Source organism: Bubalus bubalis, chromosome 1 (assembly GCF_019923935.1).
Source record: "Bubalus bubalis isolate 160015118507 breed Murrah chromosome 1, NDDB_SH_1, whole genome shotgun sequence".
Taxonomy (NCBI): domain Eukaryota; kingdom Metazoa; phylum Chordata; class Mammalia; order Artiodactyla; family Bovidae; genus Bubalus; species Bubalus bubalis.
The window spans coordinates 110,698,864-110,724,239 of NC_059157.1; the positions used below are offsets into that span (position 1 = coordinate 110,698,864).

The 25,376-nt window shown below is 41.2% G+C and overlaps 1 protein-coding gene across 2 annotated transcripts in view; it reads right to left on the reverse strand.

The window, feature by feature from the left end:
• The window catches only part of HGD (homogentisate 1,2-dioxygenase), a 43,850-nt gene that overhangs the window by 10,218 nt on the left and 8,256 nt on the right, over positions 1-25,376 (reverse strand). The window contains exons 4-11 of one of the 2 annotated variants that reach the window (XM_006057590.4): positions 22,343-22,448; positions 10,752-10,811; positions 8,910-9,001; positions 7,209-7,243; positions 5,560-5,639; positions 4,910-5,009; positions 2,546-2,670; positions 643-747 (exon numbers count right to left, since the gene is read on the reverse strand). In XM_006057590.4, coding sequence (XP_006057652.1) covers positions 643-747; positions 2,546-2,670; positions 4,910-5,009; positions 5,560-5,639; positions 7,209-7,243; positions 8,910-9,001; positions 10,752-10,811; positions 22,343-22,448 — 703 coding nt within the window. The remainder of the gene's footprint in view (positions 1-642; positions 748-2,545; positions 2,671-4,909; positions 5,010-5,559; positions 5,640-7,208; positions 7,244-8,909; positions 9,002-10,751; positions 10,812-22,342; positions 22,449-25,376) is intronic. The other variant, XM_006057591.4, reaches the window with a different exon arrangement.

Here is a 25,376-nt window from a genome sequence, read left to right on the forward strand (position 1 = left end):
GAACTAGCACTTTATCATGGAAGTGGGTCCTTGGGAGCCTGCACTGTAGACTGGGGACCTATTTGCAGTCCCTGATTGAGTAAAAAATATGACCGAGTTCATACTCTAGAATTTCTTTGGTTTAAATTCAAGCACTGAATGTTACGAGTAACTTCGGAAGAGAGCTGTCAGTCCCATCTCAGCTAAAAAGAGCCAGGAGTGGAAGCTCTGAAGTGGGCAGGCAGACCTTTGGTATTTATGAGCAGGACAGAGAAATTTCCAAATTCAGGAATTTTCCTTTCTCAATACTCCATCAATGACATTAGCAGTTGGTTTTCTTACTGGGATACACTGTCTAGGAAGAAATCATGTTCTTAGCCAGGAAGGAAAGTTACTGTGAACACCCTGTAGAGAACTGAGCTGTGTGGCAGGGTGAATGCTGAGTGTCTAGTCTGGATCTCCCTCTGGTAGGTTGTTTACTCCTTCACTGAAGCCTTGCAGCAGATGATTCAAATTCCTGTCAACACAATGACAAATGACCTAAGTCTCGGGCTTCCAAGGCAACACTGGAAAAGTTGAGTCTGTGAACACCGGGTGTCTACTATGGACCTCTCCAACCTAAAGGTACCCTCTCCCCAGGGTTCCTCCATGAGCCAGACTTACTGCATGGTCAAAGGCCACTGAATTGATGACCATAAAGTTCTCCAAGTTGTACTTGTAGGGGGTGTAATTCCCATGCCAAGCCACAACGTTGAATGGGGAGACATCCTGATCAACAAAAAGAAAAAGCAGGAAAGGGTGATTTTAGCACATAATGCTTTTATAGCTATGATTCCTCAGTTTGTACTTGACATTACTGCCTCTTTCTTGATTTGATTCTGTTTGCATAACTTAACAATACCATCATTTGGGAGAAATATCACCCTGAATCATCCTATGGTTGCTTCATTTTCTCTCAAACTGTCCTCCCTAAGCCACTGACCCTATTCTTCCAGTACCTAAGCTACAGCTGCCTCTGATCACATGTGCAGCAGAAGCACAGCCAAGTAGTGCCTTTTCAACAATATTAATGCAATGGTGAGAATCTGTGGATGCCAGCAATTCTCTGACAATCTGGGCCACCGTCTGGGTTTCCAGTGCCGAGGGCAGGCACTGGCTGTGACTGCTCTCCAGGTAACTACCTCTCAGAGGAGCATCTGGTAGATTTAGTTCCTGGGTTGGTGAGTGAGGATGGTGAGGAGTTCTCTAAGAGTTCCAGCCCCAAGGACTTGAGATTTCAGAGCAATCCTAAGGTGATGCTTCTTGGTCTGCCCTAAGAGAGGATCACTGTTCTGTTATAGGAAGGTAGTTAGGCTAGCGAGTCCAGGTGATACAGTCCATGGAAGTCAGTCTCCCAGGGCACAGATCACGGCACACAAGGGAGAACAACCTTCATAGAGTTCACTTAGAAAGTGGAAATCCATGGAGTTGCTGGCCACCTCTATAATGGTGCTTCTCTGTCAAATGTATATCGTATACAATACAGGGAATATGCTTTAAATGAATGTGATTTCCACACTGAATTTCCAGAGGTTATCATTTATGCCAGGCTGGAGTAGTATCTAAGTATGTGCATTTTAAACAAGCCACCCTGAGAATTTCTGATGCAAATAGTCTCTGAATTACATTTTAAGAAATCCAATCCAGAGAATACGAGGGTGACTATGAATCAATGAGGATGGCAATTAACCCTCAGAAGTTAATTTTAAATACCAAACTCATTGGCCTCTGCTGGTTAGCATACCTTCGAGTTGCTGTCCAAAGAAAATAACATGCCTTAGCAACATATAAGCAATAAGTTAAATGGGCAAAAAAAATCAAATGAATAATGGTAAATAGAATAGATCTTTGGATTATTTTTATTATATGGTTACTTTATTCTACTACATTATATATCCAGTATATTAAGTAATAATGTATATTACATATTATATTATTATTTTAAAATTATTATTATCTATGCCTTTGTTTATCAATTGAAATTGGTCATGTTCCGGGTCGTATGGCTATAGATAATGCCTTTGCTTATCTCCTGAGTTTACCAGTCTGGTGCTATCAACCAAGTCAAACTAATTAACTGAGTTTTGCTTGTTTTCTATCAGTCATTGCTTGTATTTGAAATATGGTGACTATTGATAAATATAAGTCTTAGATGAACTGCTATTAATTAATTTTCCTTTTCCGGCCATACCTCCCTGCCTGTTTATTATGTTCCCCCACCAGTTATAGAGACCTAGGTATTGTGGGGTTTTTTTAGTGCTTGATGAATAGAAACAGCATGACCTTTGGAGTCAGAAAGATATGGGTTTGAATGCTGATTCTGTCATTTACTGTGACATTTGGTAAGTTATCACTACCTGGACTGTTTTCATGACTACAAACAGGGCAAATAGTACCTTATTGTAGTATCTTAGTGATATAGTAAAGATGAAATAATGTATATAAATACTTAACACAAGCCCTGGCAATCAGAAGGTGCTTAATAATTATTCATTCCTTCCCCTGCCTGTCAAGCCACTTACTTTACCTGTCTGGCAGCAAATAGCTTGCCCTGGTATTTATTAATCACAGTGTAACCACCTGGCACTTGGCGATCTTCATACCAGGCAACAGGTATCAGGAAATCACGAGGATTGGCCAAGCCATTGGCTCCTAGAATATAATGATCCAAAAGTCTTTTAGATACTTCTGAAATCACACAGGAAAGATGCCACTGTTTCACAAAGAGAAAGGGCTTTCTTCCACGTCAAAATCCACTCCACAATTTGCTATCCTTGTTGAAAGACTCATTGGAATCACAGTCCGGTACCTTTTAAGGAGGACCCAAGAAATTTGGTCAGAAAAAAGAAATCCTGAAAACATCACCAGCATTACCTCCTAAAGTTGTAGAATGAATATGGTTTATAAACATTTTCCATGCATTACCTTACCACTATAGGGGACTGGAGGGGAAGAGAGGAAGAGAGTAGAAAAGAGGAAAAGGGAAGATATGATAGAATACTAGAGCTTTTTTCCTAATAAAACTCTGACAACTCTAGAACTCATCGACAGTCCTTGAGAAGGAAAAGGTTACACACCGTAGCCTCAGGCACGCCTCTGCTCCTTAGACAGGACTCAGAATCAGTCCACGTCTGCAACACTGCTCTGCAGCCTGACAAATCTGTCTGCCACTGAGGGAGACCTGCCTGCTCACCTTTGCTTTGTGAGTGTTCCCTCCAGAGAAAGAAAATAAATCAGAAGATCAGAAATGAAAAATCTAAGTGCAAAAACATAATTTAACTCTGAGAGGAGAGACCTAGGGAGTGTTTTATCATTTCTAGTTCCTGGGGTTAAAAAAAAAATAGGCCCCCAGCTGGTTAGTCAATTATATATATTTTCCAGAGGGTGCATGTGGCATGGCACCTGGAGGCTCTGCTGGCTGTGGAGCAGCAGGAAACCAGACCAAAGTGGGAAGAGCGGATGGAGAGCAGGATGACAGACGGCCCACCGCGGCTCCAGCTGCCTCTCGGCTGCCTCCCACCTTCCTCTGACTATCTGGATCCCCCAGGGGACTGACCAGAAGGCACATGCTGGCCTGTCCCTGTTTTGCTCTTAAAAAATCTGTTGACAAGGAAAGGGAAGAGCTGGGAAGTGTGGCCACCACCTTCAGCAAACATGCCAAAGATGAAACCAAGGGCCGATTTCCCCAACCACTCCTGTCACTCGAGAGATGGTTTGAGAACATTCCCTCCTACCACCTCCACTTCTCAGATCCTGCTCTCTTTGCCTCCAGCTTGCCAGAAGAATCGGGGGTGGGGGACCTTGGTTCACTTTGGAAGGTTTTCATTTGCCTCATGGAGGCTGTGGTTTCTAGCTCCTTCACAGCACTGAGTGAGGCACACTTTTGGACTCTTAAGTATGTAGATTTTGTAGAAGATGCTCAGTAGGAATGTGACATTCATAGACTGACTTTCTTTCAGTCCATTTCCCCTTTCCATAGCCACATAGCCCCTGCCATTATTATGGTTTTTCCCACTTTATTGTCTACACACAAGCCACTGACAAGAAAATGATCTCTCTTCTATCCACAAAATCCATTCCCACTTGTACACTTTTTCTTAAACTGGTCCCTTTCCTCTTTCAGTTCAGTTCAGTTGCTCAGTCGTGGCCGACTCTTTGCGACCCCATGAATTGCAGCACTCCAGGCCTCCCTGTTCATCACCAACTCCCAGAGTCCACCCAAACCCATGTCCATTGAGTCAGTGATGCTATCTAACCATCTCAGCCTCTGTCATCCCCTTCTCCTCCTCGTCTCTTTATTTCTCCTCAACTTTCCATCAAGGATTAGTCATATCTTATGATTGCTATGAATCTGTTCCTGGAAACTTGGCTCACAGCAACCCAGACTTTATATCCTCTAGGGTTGACACTGTATAACCTGAAATCTATTACAGATTGTCTTGCTCTCCAATGGTCTGTATACTATTCTAGAGAAACATTTATTGTGAGTTGGGCTGGATTGTTCTCTGTTATGCATGTATGTGATGAAGAGGCTTGTGCCATCCTTGATGTGGTTCTGGTCATTACCCTCAGCACAACATGGGAACTGGGACAAGCTGATGGACTGGTGCACTGACCAGCTAATTAATGAAGCTATCATCTCATCAAATGGGTCAACTATACCACCTGGAGACCCTGAACTTAGAGGCCGGAAATAAGAAGCCTGTGATTGTTCAGGGGACTCTAATATGTTCTGAAATTCCCAACTACACTTGGTCTGGAGAAGAAGTTGTCTAGAGAGGAAAGTTGTAGCTTGAATGAGATAAGGAGGAGAGATGGATGTTTAACTTTCATGCAATTATTCATGTCCTATATCTCAAGTCAGGCTTAGAAGCTTGCATTGAAGATTTACCAATTGGTCCCAGGTCAGGCAACTCGAAGTGGACTCCATAAACCTCCAGGATGTAGCCTCTAGTCTCCTCGAAGACATCGATGCTGAACCTCATTCCTCTCTGGAACAGAAAGTAGACACTGATGTGCTCTCACCAATCATACCTATAGTTATAAAGAAGCTGCCTGAGAGCTACAGCCAACCTCACATGAACAAATAATTCTATAGTCTGCTGAGCTATGTTGGAGGGTGACCAGCTGAAAGATGAGTTAAAAAAATTTAACCTCCAATCACATATGTGACCCAAACCAATTCTAGCCTACACTCTCACTGGGTTCAGAGATAACAGTGCCCTGATTTCACCAAAATTTAAAGAAATCCATCTTCACTGCCTTCTGTCCCTCCAGAGTATCATCCAGAGTGTGCAGAAATATTTAGGAAAGTGAATTGACAATGCTCTTTGCTTTGTGATTGTGTGCTATTTTAAAACAAAGTAGGCACAGAAGCCTGCTTAATCCTTCTACACAGGGAGCCTTCTGTATAACTCAAACTCCCTCCCCATTGCCCAGACATGATAGAGAAATTTCAGAGATAGAAATAGCAGCAGCTGCAACATCTGATTGCTCCCAAATTAGGGAGAAGCTGGGAGGAGAGGGGGACATATCACCAACCTGAATGACGCAGATCTCGTTGGGCTGAACAAGCATCTTGCCAAACTCGGTGTAAATGAGAAGTTTCCCTTTCTGGGGAACTAACATAAAAGACAAGGCAGCAGTGAGTAACTCTTTTCATGTAAGAACCACTTCATGAAGAGTGAAAGGCTTAAGGGCGGCATTTGCTTTTTCATTCCAAATGAGAAGTTCTTCATTGAGTTTAATGGGGGAAAATGTCAGAATTGACAACTTAAGTTGGCTATTTCTAGAAAAGCATGAATGAAAAAATTGACTCTGCTTTTTTCTTATGTTTGGTTGCCAAATAAGGAGCTTGTATTTGCACAGTTCTGTGGCTTGACCAGAAAGGGCAGCAGAAATAGGATGGAAAAAGACCCATCTCTGATAGTTCCAGCAGGAAGCTGGCATTTGCATGTCTAAGGTTTACATCAAAATGTTCATTCCAAAATATCAGTACTAAGATCATCAAAAAAGAATCAGGAAAAAAAAAAGAATCAGGAGACCAGAGAAATCCCTACTAGACTTTTGAGAGGGTAACAGGCAGGAAGGCCAGGGGTCTCCAAATGGAGGAAATAGCCTGCAAGTGTCAGACATTTTTATCTCTCTTAAGCGGCAGGAGGAAACAAACTAGCAATATTTTTTTCCCTTCTCTATACAAATTTAAAGAGAGGTTTCTCTTAAAATACTGTGTTGCCATAATGACACCTGGTTTCTCCTGAAGTTAGCTATTCTTGAGCCTAGAGATAACCAATGCCTTTTTCTTATGGAAATGTTTGTCTTAAGCTATGCTAATGTACTACGCCTTTACCCCAAACTCTGTCTCCAAGTCGGTTCCGCCTCTTGGCCCAAAACCTATTTGACAAACCAGTATGTTATACTCAGATATTGTTCCCCTAATCTATGTAAATGAAACTATTTGTATGGTGGTCTGCCCTTCTTTAAGATTCAAGTTAATTATTTTATGGCCCAAGATAAACCATTTGGTGCCATTCTAAATTATAAGACATTCCTTTCTTTCATTAATAGACTGCTAGTGACTATATAACATCCAGCTGAAGACTAGCAAGGGGGTACTCTTTCTGCCCCCTTCTGATGCCTATGTCAGAAGCTTTCTCTATCTCCTTTATACTTTAATAAAACTTTATTACACAAAAGCTCTGAGCGATCAAGCCTCGTCTCTGGCCCCAGATTGAATTCTTCTCCTCCGGGGGCCAAGAATCCCGGTGTATTCGTGTGATTCAACAACAACCTTTCACTTTCCATCTTGATGGTTTCATGAAAATTTGCATTTATACAAATTTGCAGATATCAGTGACAGATGATCTTTACTTGGGTAAGTTTGAAGGCAAATAGAGTTATCTCAATTAGTTAATCACATGTTGATTTTACCCTGTATTTCTTTTAAGTTGCCCAGAGCTTGCAGATCAGAAAGGCCCAGAAGAAATGAGTAAAGACAGGGAGACCAGGAAATAGGGTATGGGCTTGAAGGTACAAGGAATCTTTTCCAGACCACCAATTGCCATTACACCAGTCTGTAGACTACATTAAATAAGACAGATTGAAAGGACAGTAATATGTATACAATTAAAAAGCAGCTTATAACTAGGGATCAATTACCAATGAAAGGGTCTGAAGTCTTTAAAACTTACCAATCAAGAGGTCTCCATCTGAATTGTAAAAACATCTGAAACATATAGAATAGTTCCTATGATTTTCTATTTTAACAATATCCAGACAAATTAATTCACTGCACAAATTATTGCTCAGTAGATAGGCTGTGCCAGGCTTAGTGCTACGCATAAAATGATGAGCAAAATGACCTCATCTCTGCCTTCATGGAGCCTTAGAGTCTAGTAGGAAGTCAGACTGCAATCCAACAATTACAGAACCATCTCATAAACTGTAATGGCACCATGAAAGTCAAGTGCAGGGGACTGAAAGAATAATGGACCTGATCTAGTCTGAGGTGGCAGCCAAGGTTTTCCTGAAGAGGGGATGTTTGACTTGAGATCTGAAGAAATCATCTAGGCAAGGACTTGGGGATGAGAGTGATGTAGGAGAACATTCCAGGCAGAAGGCTGCTCTGAGGCAGGAGGGTGGATGGAAAGTAAAAGGAAGTGAACAAAGGCTAATGCATTTAATAGCTCAAGTAGAGAGGGAGAGGAGGGGCCTCATATCACATTGAACATCTCTAGTGTCTGGCACCCCACTCCAGTACTCTTGCCTGGAAAATCCCATGGACCAAGGAGCCTGGTGGGCTGCAGTCCATGGGGTCGCTAAGAGTCAGACACGACTGAGCAACTTCACTTTGACTTTTCACTTTCATGCATTGGAGAAGGAAATGGCAGCCCACTCCAGTGTTCTTGCCTGGAGAATCCCAGGGACAGGGAGCCTGGTGGGCTGCCGTCTATGGGGTCGCACAGAGTCGGACACGACTGAAGCAACTTAGCAGTGTCTTGTCATGGGGCCATGATCTTGGCCCTGATTCATGGCTCAGAGAAGTTAAATGACTTGTCCAGGGTCGCTCAGCCAGGAAGAAAGGACTGGGCTTTGAACACAGTGGTCTGGTTCCAGAGGTAGTGGGCAAAACTGTTATGATACTCTGCTTCCCAAAGAAACAGGAAAAATACCTTTTATATATAAGTTTTTCTGATTGAAAAAAAAAACCTAACATGTAAGTTCTCCTATTCAGGATCTTTAAGCTTACACAGTTATTAGTCTGTCAGTTTGACCTGCCACCAACAGGTAGTCCTAATGACTGCCCAGGTAGTATGACTTTGGACTCAAGAATAGCCCTGGGGAACCTTAGAAGTTAAGGACATTCTGACTCAAACCTGGTTAAAGTCTAAATGCTTCTTGGACTACTCCAGCTTTCAGTGCCCCATTATTCCTTTTCTGCTTGCATTGTTATGTGACATTCTGGCTTCCCAGGTGGTGCTAGTGGTACAGAACCCACCAGCCCACACCCCCACCCCCTGCCAGTGAAAGAGACACAGTTTCAATCCCTGGGTTGGGAAGATCCCCTGGAGGAGGAAATGGCAACCCACTCCAATATTCTTGCCTGGAAGAATCCCATGGACAGAAGAGCCTGGCGGGCTACAGTCCATGGAGTTGCAGAGTCAGACACTACTGAAGCAACTTAGCACACACGCACAGGACATTCCTATTTATGTCACAGGAGTCAGTCAAGATAGAAATGCTCATTTATTGTCATTATTTTTAAATGTATATTAAGATTGCTCTGGGGTTAAAAGAAAAAAGCAGTGACAAAAACAACCACCCAGCCTTCACCCTCTGGGCAGCAGCTCTTAGGGAAGGGGGCTGACCTGCTGTAGGTCTGAGCCACTTACCTATTCCCCATGGAGGTGTTACAGAGGAAAATGTGGATAGCAAGCCCATTGTTGGACCTGATGTCTCCAGCTCCACACAAGGTGTGCAGGCCCTGGGAGAGACCCGCACAAGAGGGAAAGGTGAATGCAGCCAGCCCTCCCCTAGGTCCCTGAGAATCAGAGGCAAGTTCTACTAGGGTCTTCCCTTTGGGACCAGGCTTCCTATGGGGAGCCTGGAATTGACTGACTTTTGTTTTGTAGATGGTGGCCCACCCTCATTTCTAGGCATGGCCCTAGATCTGGATTGACTTAATGGCTCCATCAAAATTGACCTTAGAGAACATCAGTTCATTACTTGACATTTTATCAGTGTAGTGCCTGAAGAAGAGTTTCCTTTGGAGGTAAAATCAGGCATCTAGGAAGCTTGGGGAGGAAGGGTGCAGCATTAGGGCCCAATGAATGATCCTCAGATAACACATCACTAAGTGGGCAGCTGTCTGCTTACAAATAGGCCCTAATATTTCCAGAACAGGATACAGGAAAGTATTCTGACTAACTGTAATCCTCTCTGCTAATAACCCACAGTCCCAAAGACCTTACGGGCCTTTCTGAAAGGAGGGAGCTCTGCTCTCCAGATATCCATAGTTCACCCAGGGTGAGGGATTTCTTTTGGTATTTTAACTCATTTTGCAAGTTTGGGGCCTATTTTGATGAGCCTTGCACATGGCTTGGAGCATTTAATATGGATAAAGAATTTGATAGGATACAAACAGTTTGGCCTAAGGCTGGGTACCTGGACTCTTCTCTAAGTAAGCCATGGACTGAGGGTGGTCTGCAGAACCCTCCCCTGGCTTCTTTGAGCCCCACCTTCTTATAGCTCCTGGCCTTTCCCCTACATATGCTTTCTCTGAGCAGAGATGTTCCAATAATCCCAGCACCTGTAACTACCAATCAGAACTTTTAATCATCATTGTGCTAACCAAAGTTGCCACCCTGAGTTGATGCTATTCTAATCTAGGGATCCATTTTGGAGAGTTCATGACCTTGGATGAGAAAAAAAAAAATGATATATATATTTCTCTAACTTTTGACTGAAATTTATCATTTCCTTGAATTGATGTGAATGAATGTAAGCAACAAACCCTAGTGGTTTTAGAAGTGCCTGTAACAGTATAGTCGTTTCAGATATCTCAAAATATCATTTATGCTCATACATTTAATAACCATAGTTATTAGATCTTTTCATAGATCTTGTGATTTAGTGCATTAAAAAGGCAGCATAAAATAAAAATAAAAAATGATTAACATCAAAAGAAAAAAACATTCTATTAAAAAAAAATCTGTCTGAGAAAAAAAAATAAATAAAAATAAGATTGGTTAAAAAAAAAATAAAAAAAAAAATAAAAAGGCAGCATATATATTACTCTAAAGCAAGCCAAATTTGTTATTTGAATAGTTTATCATTATATTTCAATATAATTGGCTACTTTGTAATTTTATGTAATTTATTTTATGCATTTAAAAACACAGGCTTCCAGACTATCAAAGGAGTCCCTGGAACAAAAAGGCTTAGAACCCCTGTTCTAGGCAAGAACAAAGAAACCTGAAGTCAGTAAATGCTCGATTTCCACTGGCTGTTTGGAGATGTTGTAAATAGCTCACGAGTGCCCTTTGGTGTCAGGGGCCATATGGTGCTGGTAAGTGAGACATCCCTTGGCCAGCCTGGAAGGCGGAGGCAGGTGGTGCTCTGTCTGCTGCCTGCCTCCAAGGCTGCTTCTGCTTGGCATCCAGCCTGAAAGTGGCTGTATCGCCCACCATGGGAGAGAAGAGAGTGGTGGGCAGGCGTGGGTAGTATTGACTTACATTCACGAAGTCCACTTTCTTCTGAGAGGCTTTTGGAATCTCAAATGGTTTCCATCGCAGCTGGAAAAAAAAAAAAAAACAAAACACAAAAAAACACCACACACGCATACAGGAAAGTTATTTCAAAAGGGGAAACCACAGACTTTCTAAATAAATCACATAAAAAGGACAGCTGCTCCCTCTATGAGGCTCTGACGACTTGTGATTTTGCTATTTTCAATTTAATAATTATCCATCATTTCCTTAAAGGGGCTCAGTTGGGTTCTGTGTGGGTATGCAGGGTGGGTGTGTGTGTGTGTAAGAGTGTGTGTGTGTGAGAATGTTTAACCTATATGTATACATACTGTCTTCATTCCTTAGCATTTTAAATTACAAAAATATAAAAAAAATCTTTGCTTCCTATTTCAGAAGCTATTTCTTTTAACATTTTGCTCAGGCACATCAGTGAGTTTTGACTGATGCTGCTCTTTGTGCTATTTATAATCAGCTCCCTTTCCTGGCGTGGCAGCCTCACTATGTGGGCTCCTGACACAGCAGGGGAAGGTTCTAGTTCTTAATTCCAGCCCTTGGAGTTTTGAATTATTTCTTTGAGAGAAAGAAAAAATTGAGATTGCCTTTAGTAAGTGCAGTACCAGGTTCAGTTTCTTTACCAAACCCTGTGCTCGTCCCCAGGCTGCCTGACAGTTCAGTTTAAATCACAACAACCTTTAATTTAATAATGAAATGATCTAAGCAAGTGGGAAATAAAATCAGCAGGTCTGAGCTCTACTAGAAGTATCAGCCCAGCACTTATTAATCAACTTGGCAGCAGGCCTGACCCAGACAAGTTGGCAGCTGATAGCCCCAGCAGCCTCAGGACATCTCAGGGAGGGACCTGCCCCCCAAGGGCCGGCTCCACTGGCTGCAGTGCCTGGTCAAGGCAAGCCAGGCTGGGCCGCCAGGAGGTCGTGGGGTTCAGCTCATTCAGTAGTCCAGAGAGGCAGCCGGGTGGGGGAGGAAACAGAGTGGAAAAGGCGGGTCTGGGATGATCCTGCCTCTCCGATGCACACAGTCAGACAGCAACCTTTATTTCTTAAAGGCAAAGCAGGATTGCCACATTCTGCTGCTGCTGCTAAGTTGCTTCAGTCGTGTCTGATTCTGTGCGACCCCATAGACGGCAGCCTTAAAAGAATGTAAGACGTTGATTTGAAAAACATTGAAATCATGCTTCAGAAAGAAGGAAAAGGCTTAATTCCACTAAAGATGATATTTCATGGAGGAGCTGCGGGACCTGAGAGCAAGAATCTAGGAAAGGGTTTCTCCTCTCAGGCACTATTGGCATTATGTGTCAGATAATTCTTTGTTGTGGGGGCTGTCCTGTGCACTGTAGGATGTCTGCCAGCATCCCTGACCTCTGCTCACTGAATGCCAATAGCATTCCCACAGTTGGAAGAGCCCCAGATGTCTCCAGACATCGTCAGATGTCACTGGGGGACAAACTTTCCCTGGTTGAGCACCATGGACATAGGAGGATATTCCCCTGACATCAGCCAGGGCCAAAGCTAAGCGCCGCTGGCTTCTTGAGGGAGGTTTTCGTCTACCACGAACCGTTATGTGCCGCTCCCTCTTCAGTAGCAGCATGGAGTTTGTAACCCAGGAAGACTGTCTGGAAGATCATACAATCTAGAATCCTGACTCTAAGACAAGTCATCATTCTAGATTTCCCAATGGAAAGGATTTACTATACTTGGCATATCACAAACAATAATAAAGATCCCAAGGGAGTTCTGATAAACCCAAAACCCAGAAGAAGAAGCCAGCTTTGGGTCTTCTTCAGGCAAGAGTTTTGGTGCAATATCATGTTGAATGTGGGGAGGTAAATTTGAGGAGAGGATAAACAGGAAGAGGCCCTGGAGTAGAGAGTAGGAACATCTCCTGCTAAACGCAGATGTTCAGACTAACTACACGCTGTGGAGCAGAAACTCAATCCAAGGCCAGCCCAAGGGCACTGTGCACTGGGCTGACCCAGGAGACACGGGTTCTGTTGCTCCCTCTGTTCCTATTTATTCTGTGACTTCTGGAAAGTCATTTCATTCTTACTAACTAATTTAAATCTATAAATGTTTAACAGTTTATTTTATTCATACTATATATTATTGCTAAAGAGCCCCCCTCTATGGAATGCAATTATTAACATTTCAAAGACAATGAAATCCATTGAAGCATCCAATACAATATCTTGACTCTCGCGGATATTAATATATTTGTCCTGAATGATAGAATGAATGAGTAAATATAAGACACTGAGAACATTGCTAATATCTCAAAGAACAAGATTAAAGCAAATTTGTGAGACTTTTGGAAGTCCAATAACATTCAGGCAATAGCTAGTAAATTGAAAATTATTTTTAAAAGTCCTAAGATTGTTTCTAAAATATAAGTCAATTCTTTATACATCTGAAACCCCATAGTTTTTCTATATCCTTTCTGATTTTCTGTTCAGTTGTTCTATCAACTCTTGAGAGAGAAGTGTTGATGTTTCCCACTATAATCATGGATTTAATCTATTTTTCCTTTTTCTGCTATCAATACTTTATGTATTTTGCAACTGTGTTCTGCAAATTCTACTGGAAAATAAAGTTCTGCTTAGTTTAAGTGAAGTGGTCAAAAATAACTTGAAAAGCATCTTCAACAGAGACTAAAGTTAGAAGTAAAAATTCTTTCAATTTATCAAAGGAGAAAGAGAATCTGTGGTAACATTTAATGATCAGGATTTGAAGTTTGTGCTCAGGGATGTAAATGAAACTAGAGAATTGGGCTCAGTATTTCTAAAGTCAGAAGATTGGGAGGTGTACTGGATGATCTGAGTATCACCTCCCACAGTTGGTTTCTTTGCTTCACTGAGAGTCCCTCCAAAGTTGTGCTGGACTCAACTAAATTGTATGAGTTGGATACTCTCAACAACATTGGTGGATTAGAGGTAAACATATTGTTAGAAGTTGGTAATATCTATCCAAGAATTTGGAAGTAACTTGTAGATGCAGTTGTGATCACAATGGACAAACAATTGTTAGCAACAGCTATGGCTAGGTGAGGCTCAGGGTAATTCACTACAGAGAGTTTCAGCCCAGACTAGGAAAGATGGGGGAGGGAGATAAAATAGAACACTGGCTCATTAAATTCTTCGGAAAACCTAGAATTTGAGGGAAATGGCAGCATAATTTATGTGGTGAAAAATCAGGCTTTGAGTGACTCATTGGAGTTCTTAGAGGTAATTAGTAAGATCATGGGTAAAGAGGATTCAAATCACTTTGTTTAGACTTCTTTTTTTTTTTTTAATTAATTGTTTAGACTTTTAAAAGTCTTTTATGAGAAGACAAAAAAGATGAGCTAGCATCATATTTAGATGACATTTTTTCATGGACAGAAACCTGGATACTTGACCTTGCCCTTGAGTGTAAAGCTAAGGGCATTATATCCCTTACTTAGCACCCAGCATAGAGCAAGGAACATAGTAGTCACTCAACAAATAGTTGTCAGATGACATTTAATTCTCACAACAACCTTCTAGGGCTCCCGTAGTTATTATCTCTACTTTATAGTGATAAAACTAATGGTTTAGAGCAGTTAAATCTTCTTTACTAAAAACTGATGCTAAAAATCTCTCAGCCTCCTTTAGTAATCTAAACCCTGAGCCCTTTAATCTCAGCCTGTCTTGATCTGCTTCCAAAACCATTCATGATCTCCATGGCCCCTGAACCCAGGTTTTGGCTCCTTTTAATGGCCTTGTACTTAGTCTTCTAATCTGGGCCCTTATCTACTGCTCCTCCAGGACTGAGTTGCCTTGACCTAATTTAACTCCTGGGACCCAAATCCTGCTAAGGTCCTTCAAGGTCAGCATTCCTTCCCTATATATTCACTTATTCAAATGATTTATTGTCCCTCTCCACATGCCAGGTTTTATGCTAGGTACCATGACAGTCTCTGCCCTTGGGCAAAGAGAAGACCCTGCAATATGGGCACGTTATGATAGGAAAACAAAGAAATGGGTAACTGGAAATGATTTTGGAAGAGAAATATAAACAGGAATGTTCCCTCAGGAATAATTCCTGGTGCAGGGCATATTTAACATTCTTACACGTGAACAATAAAAGACACACACAACAGAATAGTATGGTTTGCAGATAGCTCCAACATCTTTTCCAAGGAATCAAGTGCAAGTTGATGGAGATGTACTGTAAAAAGAGCCAGCATGCTGCCTAAAAGGGTTGAACAGGGCAATGTGCACTGCGGTGTTGGCAAACATCAGTGAATGCATTTAGAGAAATGCAATCTAGTCTATTTATAGGAGGATGGGATTGGAGTTATCAGAGAGTTTCTTCAACAAATACTTGTGATTCTACTGTCTGGAAGAAGGCATATGCTGGGTACTGCAGGTTGTAAGAAAATGAGGGAGACATAGCTCCTACTCTCAAATACTCTGAGAAAAATATTGGAAGAGTTCAGTGAAGAAAGTAGTATTTAAGATGAAAGTGAAAGTGAAAGTTTCTCAGTCGTGTCCAGCTGTTTGCGACCCCATAGACTATACCGTCCATGGACTTCTCCAGGCCAGAATACTGGAGTGGGTAGCCTTTCCCTTCTCCAGGGGATCTTCCCAACCCAGGGATTGAACCCAGGTCTCCTGCATTGCAGGCAGGTTCTTTACCAGCTGTACCACAAGGGAGTTTTAAATTATGGGTGAGATTTGGATGGGTGGATACTTGTGAGAGAAGTAGAGAAAATTCTAGGTAGATGAAAGAGCATAAAGCACCCAGGCAGGAAAATTTAGACTATTGTCCTAGGTTGGTGACGGTTCCAGGTTGGCTGATAGGTAGAGGACATGCAAGAGTGAAGTGTTTGAAAGGTATAATAGTGAACCACTTGTCTTGGGAGTCTGCATTTGATTGGCTGGGCAGTGGGAGAGAGGTAACAGCAGGATTTAAAGATTTCTGAGTAATAATTTAGTAAGCTGAGTCTGGCAGTAAGGTGTAGGAAAGGGTGAGATGGGAAGACACATGGATCAGTTAGGAGGCCCTTATAACAGCCAGGTAAGAGGAAGTGAAGTCCAAATCCGGTGGTGTTAAGAAAAGAAAGGAGAGTATAGATACCAAAGACATCTTGGGGGCAAATTCTACGGCAATGTTTCTTAAAGTGTGGTCTAGAGCCAATCTGAATGGAAATCATCTGGAGAGAATCCTGTGTATCATCCCAGACCTATTGAATTAGAATCTCTGGGATGGGGGAGTCTGGGGAATCTATGTCTTCAACAAGTCACCTTGGTAACTTTTATGTAGATGAGAATCATCATCTTATAGACATGGCACATAATTCAATGTAACAGGAGAAAGAAATTTTCATGATGACTCCAAGGACTTGCTGCTCAGTGGGTGGTGGTGGTGTAATTGCTGGTTGAGTGTGAAAGAGGGGTTGTGTCATTAACAGATCTAGAAAGCCTGAGAGAAAGGAAAGTCTGGCTGGGACTATGATGTCCTCAGTATGGATCCTATTGAGGCGGGACATACTCATGGCAGTGTCCCATATGGGGTTTGGAGTTGGGGGAGAGATTTGTAAAACATATTGTAGAGATGTAATAGTTAATGTCATAGCAATGAATGATATTTGTTAGATTTTAAAAAGTAAAATATGGGAGACGTGGAAGATAGTGAAAGGAAGATAAAGTAGATCATAGAGTGTAAATGAGGTTCCACAGTGAAGGCAGAATGGCTTCCAAATATGACTATTGGGACGGACTTCCTGAAATATGGGCTACAAGTTACACCAAGTTTTGGGTTGGAATTATGTTGGGTGAAGTTAGATTTCTGCCTGCAGAGATGTATATTTGTGGGGAATTTGGGGGATAGGTGGGAAATGAAGTGGGCTAAAAAAACCCTCTGCTGCTCAAGGAATTCCTCTTCTTATTCACCAAAGCTGGGTATTTCTTATCAATAGCAAGTAACCATTTGCCTCTAAGGCAAAGAGAGTCCAATAAAGTGGGAATCACTAACTGATAATTGGAAAAAAAAAAATGGAGGAAGCACAGGGCGAATTGGGTTGAACTGTCTTCTCAAAGTTCCTATGTATGAGTCCAAACCCCTACTACCTTAGAATATAACCACATTTGGAGATAGGGTCTTTATGGAAGTGAATAAGTTAAAATGAGGTTGTTGGGGTGACCCCTGACCAAACTACTGTGTCCTTATAAGAAGAGAAGTTCAAACACAGAGATGTTCAGAAGGAAGACGACATGAAGACAGAGGGAGAAGGTAGCCAACTACAAGCCAATCGAGAGGCCTCAGAAGAAACCCAGCTGCCGACACCTTGATCTCAGACATCTTGCCTCCACGGCTGTGAGAAAACAAATCCTTATTGGTTAAGCCACCCAGTCGGTGGTACTTTGTAAAGGCAGCCCTAGCAAACGAATAAAGAGGAAAGGGGCCAATGTGGGTGATAAGAAAGAGAAGAAAAGAATATAAGAAAGACAAGAAGGAAGAGGAAAGGAGGCAGCAGGAGAGTAAGTACTTCTCTCTCTCCTAAGAGGGTGATGGAGACAAGGCAGAGACAAGAAAGTATTTCAGGACATTGGAAATGGCTTCTGTTGCAGGTTTACATGATGTCATAGAACACAGGAAAGGACAGAGATCCAGGAAGAAAAGAGGCAAGTCAACTACTCCAGGTTTGGGGATATTGAGGAGAAAAGGGTTGTGTTTAGCCAGGGATGATTTATAATAATAAAAATGGAAACAATCTAAATACCGGAAAATAAAGGAATTATCTTGTAAACATGTACTGTGGGTAATTATGCCACATGAAAAACCATCTACACTCAAAGAGTTTGAAAAGACATGGGACAAAGCATAAAATATGATGTTTCCATTAAAAAAAACAGAATGTAAAATTGTATTAGAGCATGACTGCATGTGTGTGCTAAGTTACTAAGTCCTGTCCGACTATGAGACCCCATGGACTGTAGCCTGTCAGGCTCCTCTGTCCATGGGATTCTCCAGGCAAGAATACTGGAGTGGGTTGCCATACTCTCCTCCAGGGGATCTTCCCAACCCAGAAATTGAACCTGTGTCCCTTGCATTGCAGGCAGATTCTTTACCACTGAGCCACCAGGGAAGCCCTTCTGTGCTCTACAGTATGACCTTATTATTTATGTATTTTATATATAGTAATTTGTATCTGTTAATCTCAAATTCCTAACTTATTCCCCATCCTGCTTGTTTGCTAAGTCTGTGAGTCTGTTTTTTGGCCGTGATCATGTTTTCCGGGATCTTAGTTCCTTGACCAGGGATCAAACCTGAACCTTGGCAGTGAAAGCATGGAGTCCTAACCACTGGACCACCAGAGAATTCCCTGTTTCTGTTTTGTAAATAAGTTCATTTGTATTACAGTTTAGATTACACATTTAATTAGTATAATAATCTCTACTAAGTTAAGTTAGACAGAGAAAGACAACATCATATACTTTTTTAAAAACATCATTAATTTAAGAGTATTTATAGCCTCTTTTCTGTCCCTTACCTGCTCCCTACAGAAAATTCTGCTTTGCTCATTCCCATTCCCTCAATCCTTGAACTTCAGTCTTACCATGTAAATCAATGTTTTGTGCGTGCGTGCGTGTGCATGTGCTGTGAAAAGTGGATGAGGACCTACTCTCTGACATTTTCTAGTGGCACAAGGTAGGGGGAGGCAGAGGCAAGCCAGGTACTTGTGGTCCAGGCCTGAGTTGCTTGGGAAAGGTAAGAGCTCGGGGAAGTGGAGTGAGAGGGTTGGAGTCCAGGGAAAACTGGGGAAAGAGGATTTTAAAAAGTGTTGCTGTGGGTCATATACTGGATGCTCTTTAGTGTTTTCAGGAGAAGCAAATGAAGATTAGGATTATTTTTTATTACTTTTGGTCTCTGGCTGCATGAGACCCCAGATCCTATTTATTTACATACATGTGCAAATAAGAAGACTGGAAAGAAAGAAACCAAAACATTGGAAGTAGTTAACTCTGCATTAGTGCGATTATTAGGCACTGACACTTTTATGTAAGTTTTGAATAGAACATGACATAATAGTAAGGGGCGATTATTGTTGTTTAAAGAAAGTACACATATTAGTACTTTCAATAGAGTGATCTGGGCAGGTTGTATCGCAAAGGGTTAGGAGTGAATCGAGGGGATAAAGTGGGCTTAGATTACTTTCTAAAGGAGTCACTATGAATAGGAATGACAGGCAAAAGCTTGAAGAGGCAGGAAATCCAAGACATTTTTGGTGGGAGGGGGTTTTTAGAATAGTGAAACCTAAAGAATGACAACTTAGACATCAAACACTCTGTAAGGATGTATTGTTTTGAAACAGTTAGGATAATTTGTGTGTCCTGGAGGCAGAGGGAGTTTTATGATGTGATCTTTTACTATCTTTGAAGTATTTCTCACTTGGTCCAAATAATACTGGTTGAGGTCTAATAGGTAATTTCCTCAGCTTAGGCTTAACTGGGTCAATAGTCTGATTTTCCAACAGTCAACACAGTAGGGTTAGGGCTATAGGGATAACAAAGATAAACTTTAAAGGACTCTGACTGGTAAAGAGGAATGCTGATTCAGGAATGCTAATTGAAATCTGTAAACTCACAGTTAAATTGGATGTATATTTGTTTGTTAAATTCTGGGATTCCAGAAGTTAGAGGAATGTGCATGATGCACAAAATTAGGTATATTTCTTATGTGAGATATTAATGGTTTGGACTTATGTCCACAGCTGAATCTAAATATAGTCAAAGTTTGCATTAATTCTTAGGTGATTAATTAAATATACACTAAAAGAAAATGAAGGCTTGGAGGACATCATTTCCAATCTTCATGGGAGGAAATCACAGATGACGGTGATGATAGCTTATCCCAAAATGCTCCCTTGGAGGAAACATTAAGTAACTGTCATGTCTTCAAATACTCAGAGATGACTAATACAGGGAGTTGGTGAAGCTGATGAAGCATTGGATTGGGTCTGTGACAGGTGAAGACATACCTATTGTACAGGTTTCAGCTGAGAAGACTGTCAGATGGATACCTAAAAATAATTTTCTCAGACTTTCTCGGTGAGAGTCTGGAGTACATATTTGGAAGAGGTTGTGGGGGGTAGGAGGAGTGATGAATGCAGATTGGTGTGGTTAATTAATGAAGCATAAAATTGGAAAGAGATATTAACTTGTCAAGAAGGTGTAAACAAAAAGACAAAAGGATAAATTTTTCAAGAACAGCCAGGGTGTGAATCAGGGTGTAGATTACAGAGTCGGAGGAGGATAAACCACCACGTTGATGGAACTGGTGTCCAACCTGAAGTACAACTGAGTTCTGGGGCACATCTGTCCCCATTTGTGTGAGCACAGAGTCAAAAATGAGCAGGAGAAATATTGGAGAAGAAATGCATTTGGAGAAATGCACTATGGTGCAAGTGTTTAAAGAAATTCAGAACAGGAGGAAGGTAACAAGTTCGAGGAGAAATGCAAAGCAAGGAAATGGGGAAGGGGAGGAAGAAACAAGTGTGTACTGAGGATCTACTAGAAACAAGCAGAAACTTTTGATGCATCTATTTGGATGCCTCTGGATTAACTCAGGCTTTTAAATGCAGCTTCCTCATTAGCAGATACACACCACTACATATAAAATAGATAAACAGCAAGGTCCCACTGTATAGTACAGGGACTATACTCAATATCCTATAAGAAACATAATGGAAAAGAATATGAAAAAGATTCCATATCTATAAATAAATCACTTTGTTGTACAATAGAAACTAAGACATTATAAATCAACTGTACTTGAATTAAATTTTAAAACTGCAGTTTCCTCAAACTTCTCTCTCAGAATGTGTGTGCGCCAACTACTTATGAAATAATGAATTAACATGCACAACTGATGTACTTGACTCTCACCTATGGTGGGAGACTTCCATTTTCTACTTTGCTAATTTCTATATCATTTAAGTTTTTATAAATACATATTACTCTTAAAATAAGACAAAATCAGAAAAATTCTATCAGAATGAGGTTAGCTTCCATAGAAAAGCCACTTGTACCTCCAAATAATCATTATGAAGGGTTGCACTCATGTCAAATAAAATGTATCATAGTAGTCATAGAGATAAAAATACGGTATAATAAAAGGATATTACTGAGCATATTACACATCACACTCACATTTTCCTTAAAGATTAGGTTTAAAACTTCACCCTCCACCCCCAAAAAATGACATAAGTATGTCTCCACTGTTGCCCACACAATCACATCTAAGATTATCAAGTCTTAGATAACTGTGTGAATGATATTAGCAGCAGGCACAGTGGAACTCCCCTCGTCACCCCATATACCAGGGTGATAGTTATCTTAAGGGTCCCATGATTTAATTCCCAAGTATCTGCCTACAGATTTTGCCTGCAATCCTTCTTTTAATTAATGCTCAATGGTTTTCAAATTTAGCTCAATGGTTCTCAAATTTAATGTACATAAGAATTACCATACAGAGTAGCACACACAAAACCACGTATCTTATACTTTATGGGGAGTTAAGGGATTTTTCAGAGATGGTTTGGTTTGAACTTGTTTAACTTGCTGATTTAACAGCCACCTTGCTCCTTTGTATAATATGAGATTTGGCTCCACTTGAGAGAACTATCAGAAACTTAATTGGGGATTCTCTTTGCTGAATAAGAAAAGAATTAGAAAATTTACTGTGGTTCAATTACCTTCTCAACTTTCCAAAACAAATATCCAGTAAATGCTTAATTTCTGTCCTGACCATGAACCCTTTAGAAGTATAGGTATCCATCCTTTGTTTTTGTTTTTTTCTAATATAATGGGGTGCTGTTATTAAGCCATTGGGTCTATTTATTAATCTAAAACAAATGAGTATGAGCATTGTAACTCTAAAGGAGAAATTGGAGAATTTGAGATATAATCCATTGAGGAATCAAGCAGATTCTCAGAGAATGAACAGTGACTTGACCTCTCAAAGACAGCGGGTTAAGTAGAAGGCCAGGGAGGCAAACCTAGGTCTGTTTTCCTTTCTGCCTTATCCTTTTGTTATTGGTAACATGTACCTCAACTCAGGGGCAAAGAGAATACACTCGGGTGCTCAGAAGGTAAAAAAAAAGAGCTCAGTCTATTATAGCCCTGGGTGTCTCTCGTTACTGAAAGCACAGTACATAAACAATATGCAGAGGGAAAGCCCATTTGTCACTAGACCAAAAGAAGGAAACTTTCAGACAAGGAACTGAGGTTTGCAGGTGACAGTTTAGGTGAAAATCAACCAGTCTACAGATGTGTAGATGTATTTTCACCAACCTATATAATTTCCATTCATTTACTGGGCACTCCTGCAGCTAGAAAAATGAAACCTTATACACACACACGTGCACAGGCACAGCCAATCACTTCCAAAATTCCTACCCAAGTTTGGGCAAAGGAACAGATACACTGTAGCACTTATTTTAAAAATCTATCTAATTTCTCAAAGACCCAGGTTAGGCTTAAATGTTTATATTTAAGGCTTTGGATACACGCTTCTCTCCAACTCATAGGACCAGGTTACCTGGTTAGGATCAGGATCAACTTCGTCCCAGTTGTGAGTGATGTGGCCTTGGTCAATGAACTCAAAAGGCTTGTGAGAAACTGAAGGTAGAATCCTATACAGCCAGCTGTGGGGAGGAAACAAGGACACACAAAACTTAGGGTGATGTTATGGGTGATGCCCAGACTGTCTCAGGAAGTACCATCAGGAAGACACTCAAGTCCACAATGATCTGTGGGCTTTAATGTGAGATGCAATGACACAGCATCACTTCTTAATAGCCACTGTTGCCCATAGCCCTGCCTCTTCTCACCTTTCAACCCTACCCATCAAATGGAGAGTTGGAGGCTCTAGCCCTCGGTTATTTCCATGCTGGCAAAGAAAGAATTGGCTTTCCCAATGACAACTATAAAGGAAGGGGAAGTACCTTGAGGGATATCTGTGCAGGCAGACCCACAGGAAAACATTAGCTTATATATGTCATTGGATCCTAATCTTTGCTCTGGCTCTAGTAAGTGAGGAAAATGAAGCCCACACAGTTTGAGACAATACAGGTGGTTTCTTTGTCATTTTTGAAATATTAATCAATTTTCTTACTTAAAATTGTAAAATTAATTCATGCCAGTGCTAAAAATAATTCAAGCAATTTAAAAAGTCCCAAAAGGTAAAAGACTTTCTCCTCTAATTTCTCCAGCGCCAGTTCTCAGAGGCTAATTAGAACTGTTTAACAATTTTCTTGTGTATTCTTTCAGATGTTTCCAATGCATAATAAGCAAAATTGCCAAATTGCTGTACCATTTTAGTCTCACAACAATAATGTATGAAAGTGGCTGATTACCCACATCTTTACAAATATGCAGTATTATGAATAATTTTGACCTTAGGTGAAAAATGCTATCTAATTTTTATTTTGAATTACCTTTATTTATGAGTAAGGTTGAGAATCTATATGTTTATGGGCGCCTTGTAATTTTTCTGTGAATTACTTGCCCAAGTTCTTTACCGTTTTTGTATTGGGTTGTCTTTTTTATGCTAATTTGTAAGAGATTTAGGAAATTAACACAACTGTACTCTAAAATTATAAAACTATCCATATTTTCCTATAGCACATTTGTAACTTTGTTTCAAGCTTCTCTGGTGACTCAGAGAGTAAGGAATCCATCTATAATTCGGGAGACTGGGTTTGATCCCTGGGTTGGGAAGATCTCCTAGAGAAGGGAATGGCAACTCACTCCAGTATTCTTGCCTGGAGAATTCATTCTATGGACAGAGGAGACTGGCGAGCAGATTGTGAGCAGACAGAGGAGACTGTGACCATGGGGTCGCAAAGAGTCGGATAGGACTGAGCGACCAACACACATACATAGCCTTGTTTCAGTAAGAGGTGATTTTAATGAAGGAGCCCTGAAGGACCCCAGGAGGAGAACCATCCAGAAGTCGAGAGGGACACTGAAACTCACTAAGAGGGACCCAAGTCCTCTCAGAGGCTGTTACCCTGACAGAGTACAGCAGGAAAAGGAATACCACCTGGGGCAATGGAAGATTAGACCTGCTTGAACAGGTTCTGGCCCTTTAAGCCCCAGGACAGTCTACTTCAGGAGGTGGAGTTGGCCTGGCCTGAAACTGAGTCATTCAGGAGATCAAGCTAGATTTGTTCAGTTTTCTTCTGTTTCCTCGAGCTCTAGGTGAAGTGATCTCAGACATTGGACTTCAGACCATAAATTATTAATAACTATGCCTCGCTAGCATCTAGTAGTATACAAAATTGAGAACACGTTTGTGTGTCTTAGAACCAACTGTGAGATCCTGGGCAAGTGTTTTGACTTTATGTTCCTCATCCTTATCTCCTAGGATTGTTGTCAGGATTCAGAGTTTATGTACCAAGAATGCCTGGTAGAGTAGGTGCTCACTTATTAGATGTGTGTTGAATTGTTTATCTGTCTACCCCTATCATCTACATTGTTATGATGGTCCAGATTTTCCACATTCTCTGTCCTGGCTTTGACCTTCTCAGGACCAAAAGGATCAGCTAACTAATCATAAAAACCAACCCCTGATAGATATACTCTCTGACAGTTTTTGGGTGGGGGTGAGGGGCCCTGAACTCTGTTGTTGACTAAATGTAGGAATACCAGGCTTTCTCACTTACGGATGGGGTTGGCTCCATCTTCCCCCTGGGGATTTTGAGCATTTTCAGAAAACTTGTGGATACCTTTGAAGAGTTCTAGACAGATGGGTGAACCATGCCTAGTGTCCTTTGTTTTTCAGCCGAGTTGGTAAAACTCCCCCGGGCAGCACTACATTGCCCTGGACAGAGATTTAATTCTGATTCAGGGAATGGTGCCAGCATCTTAATGAAATGCCAACAGCTCCTTTTCAGCCTCCTGGAATAGAGCTCTACTCCTGCTGGCTGAAGATATTGCTGAATAATGGGGGCAGGCAGCAGAATTCAGAGTCCAGGTGTTCCGTTAGTGAATGGGTCATAGAGTCAAGAACATAGCCACAGAGGCCAGGCTGTCATAAATTAGAATGGACAAGAATTGTCTGTGTGCTTACCTTACCTTGGCTATCTGGGCTTGCAGAGAGAGAGAGATGATTAAATAGTGACAGAATAAATCCTGATTTGACAAGTATGGGAAACTATCTCTTCCCCTCTTCATGTGCAAATCTAGTGAGAGAGAAGCAATATTGATATCGATGTGATAACAGCACCTGCCACTCAATTTTCTGACAGCCGTTTAGGGATACCATGTATTAAAGGCAGACACTCTACTATTGTGGCAATAATGATGATTATGGTAATTAATGTTAATTGAGCACTCACCAGGTACCTGGCAATGTGCTAAGGACTTTGCATACATTCTTTCCTTTAATCCTCTTCAAGACTATGAAATAAATACTATTATTATGTTTTCTACAAATGGAAAACCAGAAGGCTCTAAGAGGGTAGATGACATGCCCGAGGTCACACAGCTGGAAAGAGAAGGAGCCAGGATTTAAACTCAGGAGGCCTGACTGCAGTGTGGGCATGATTAACCGGTAAGGGGAACAATCT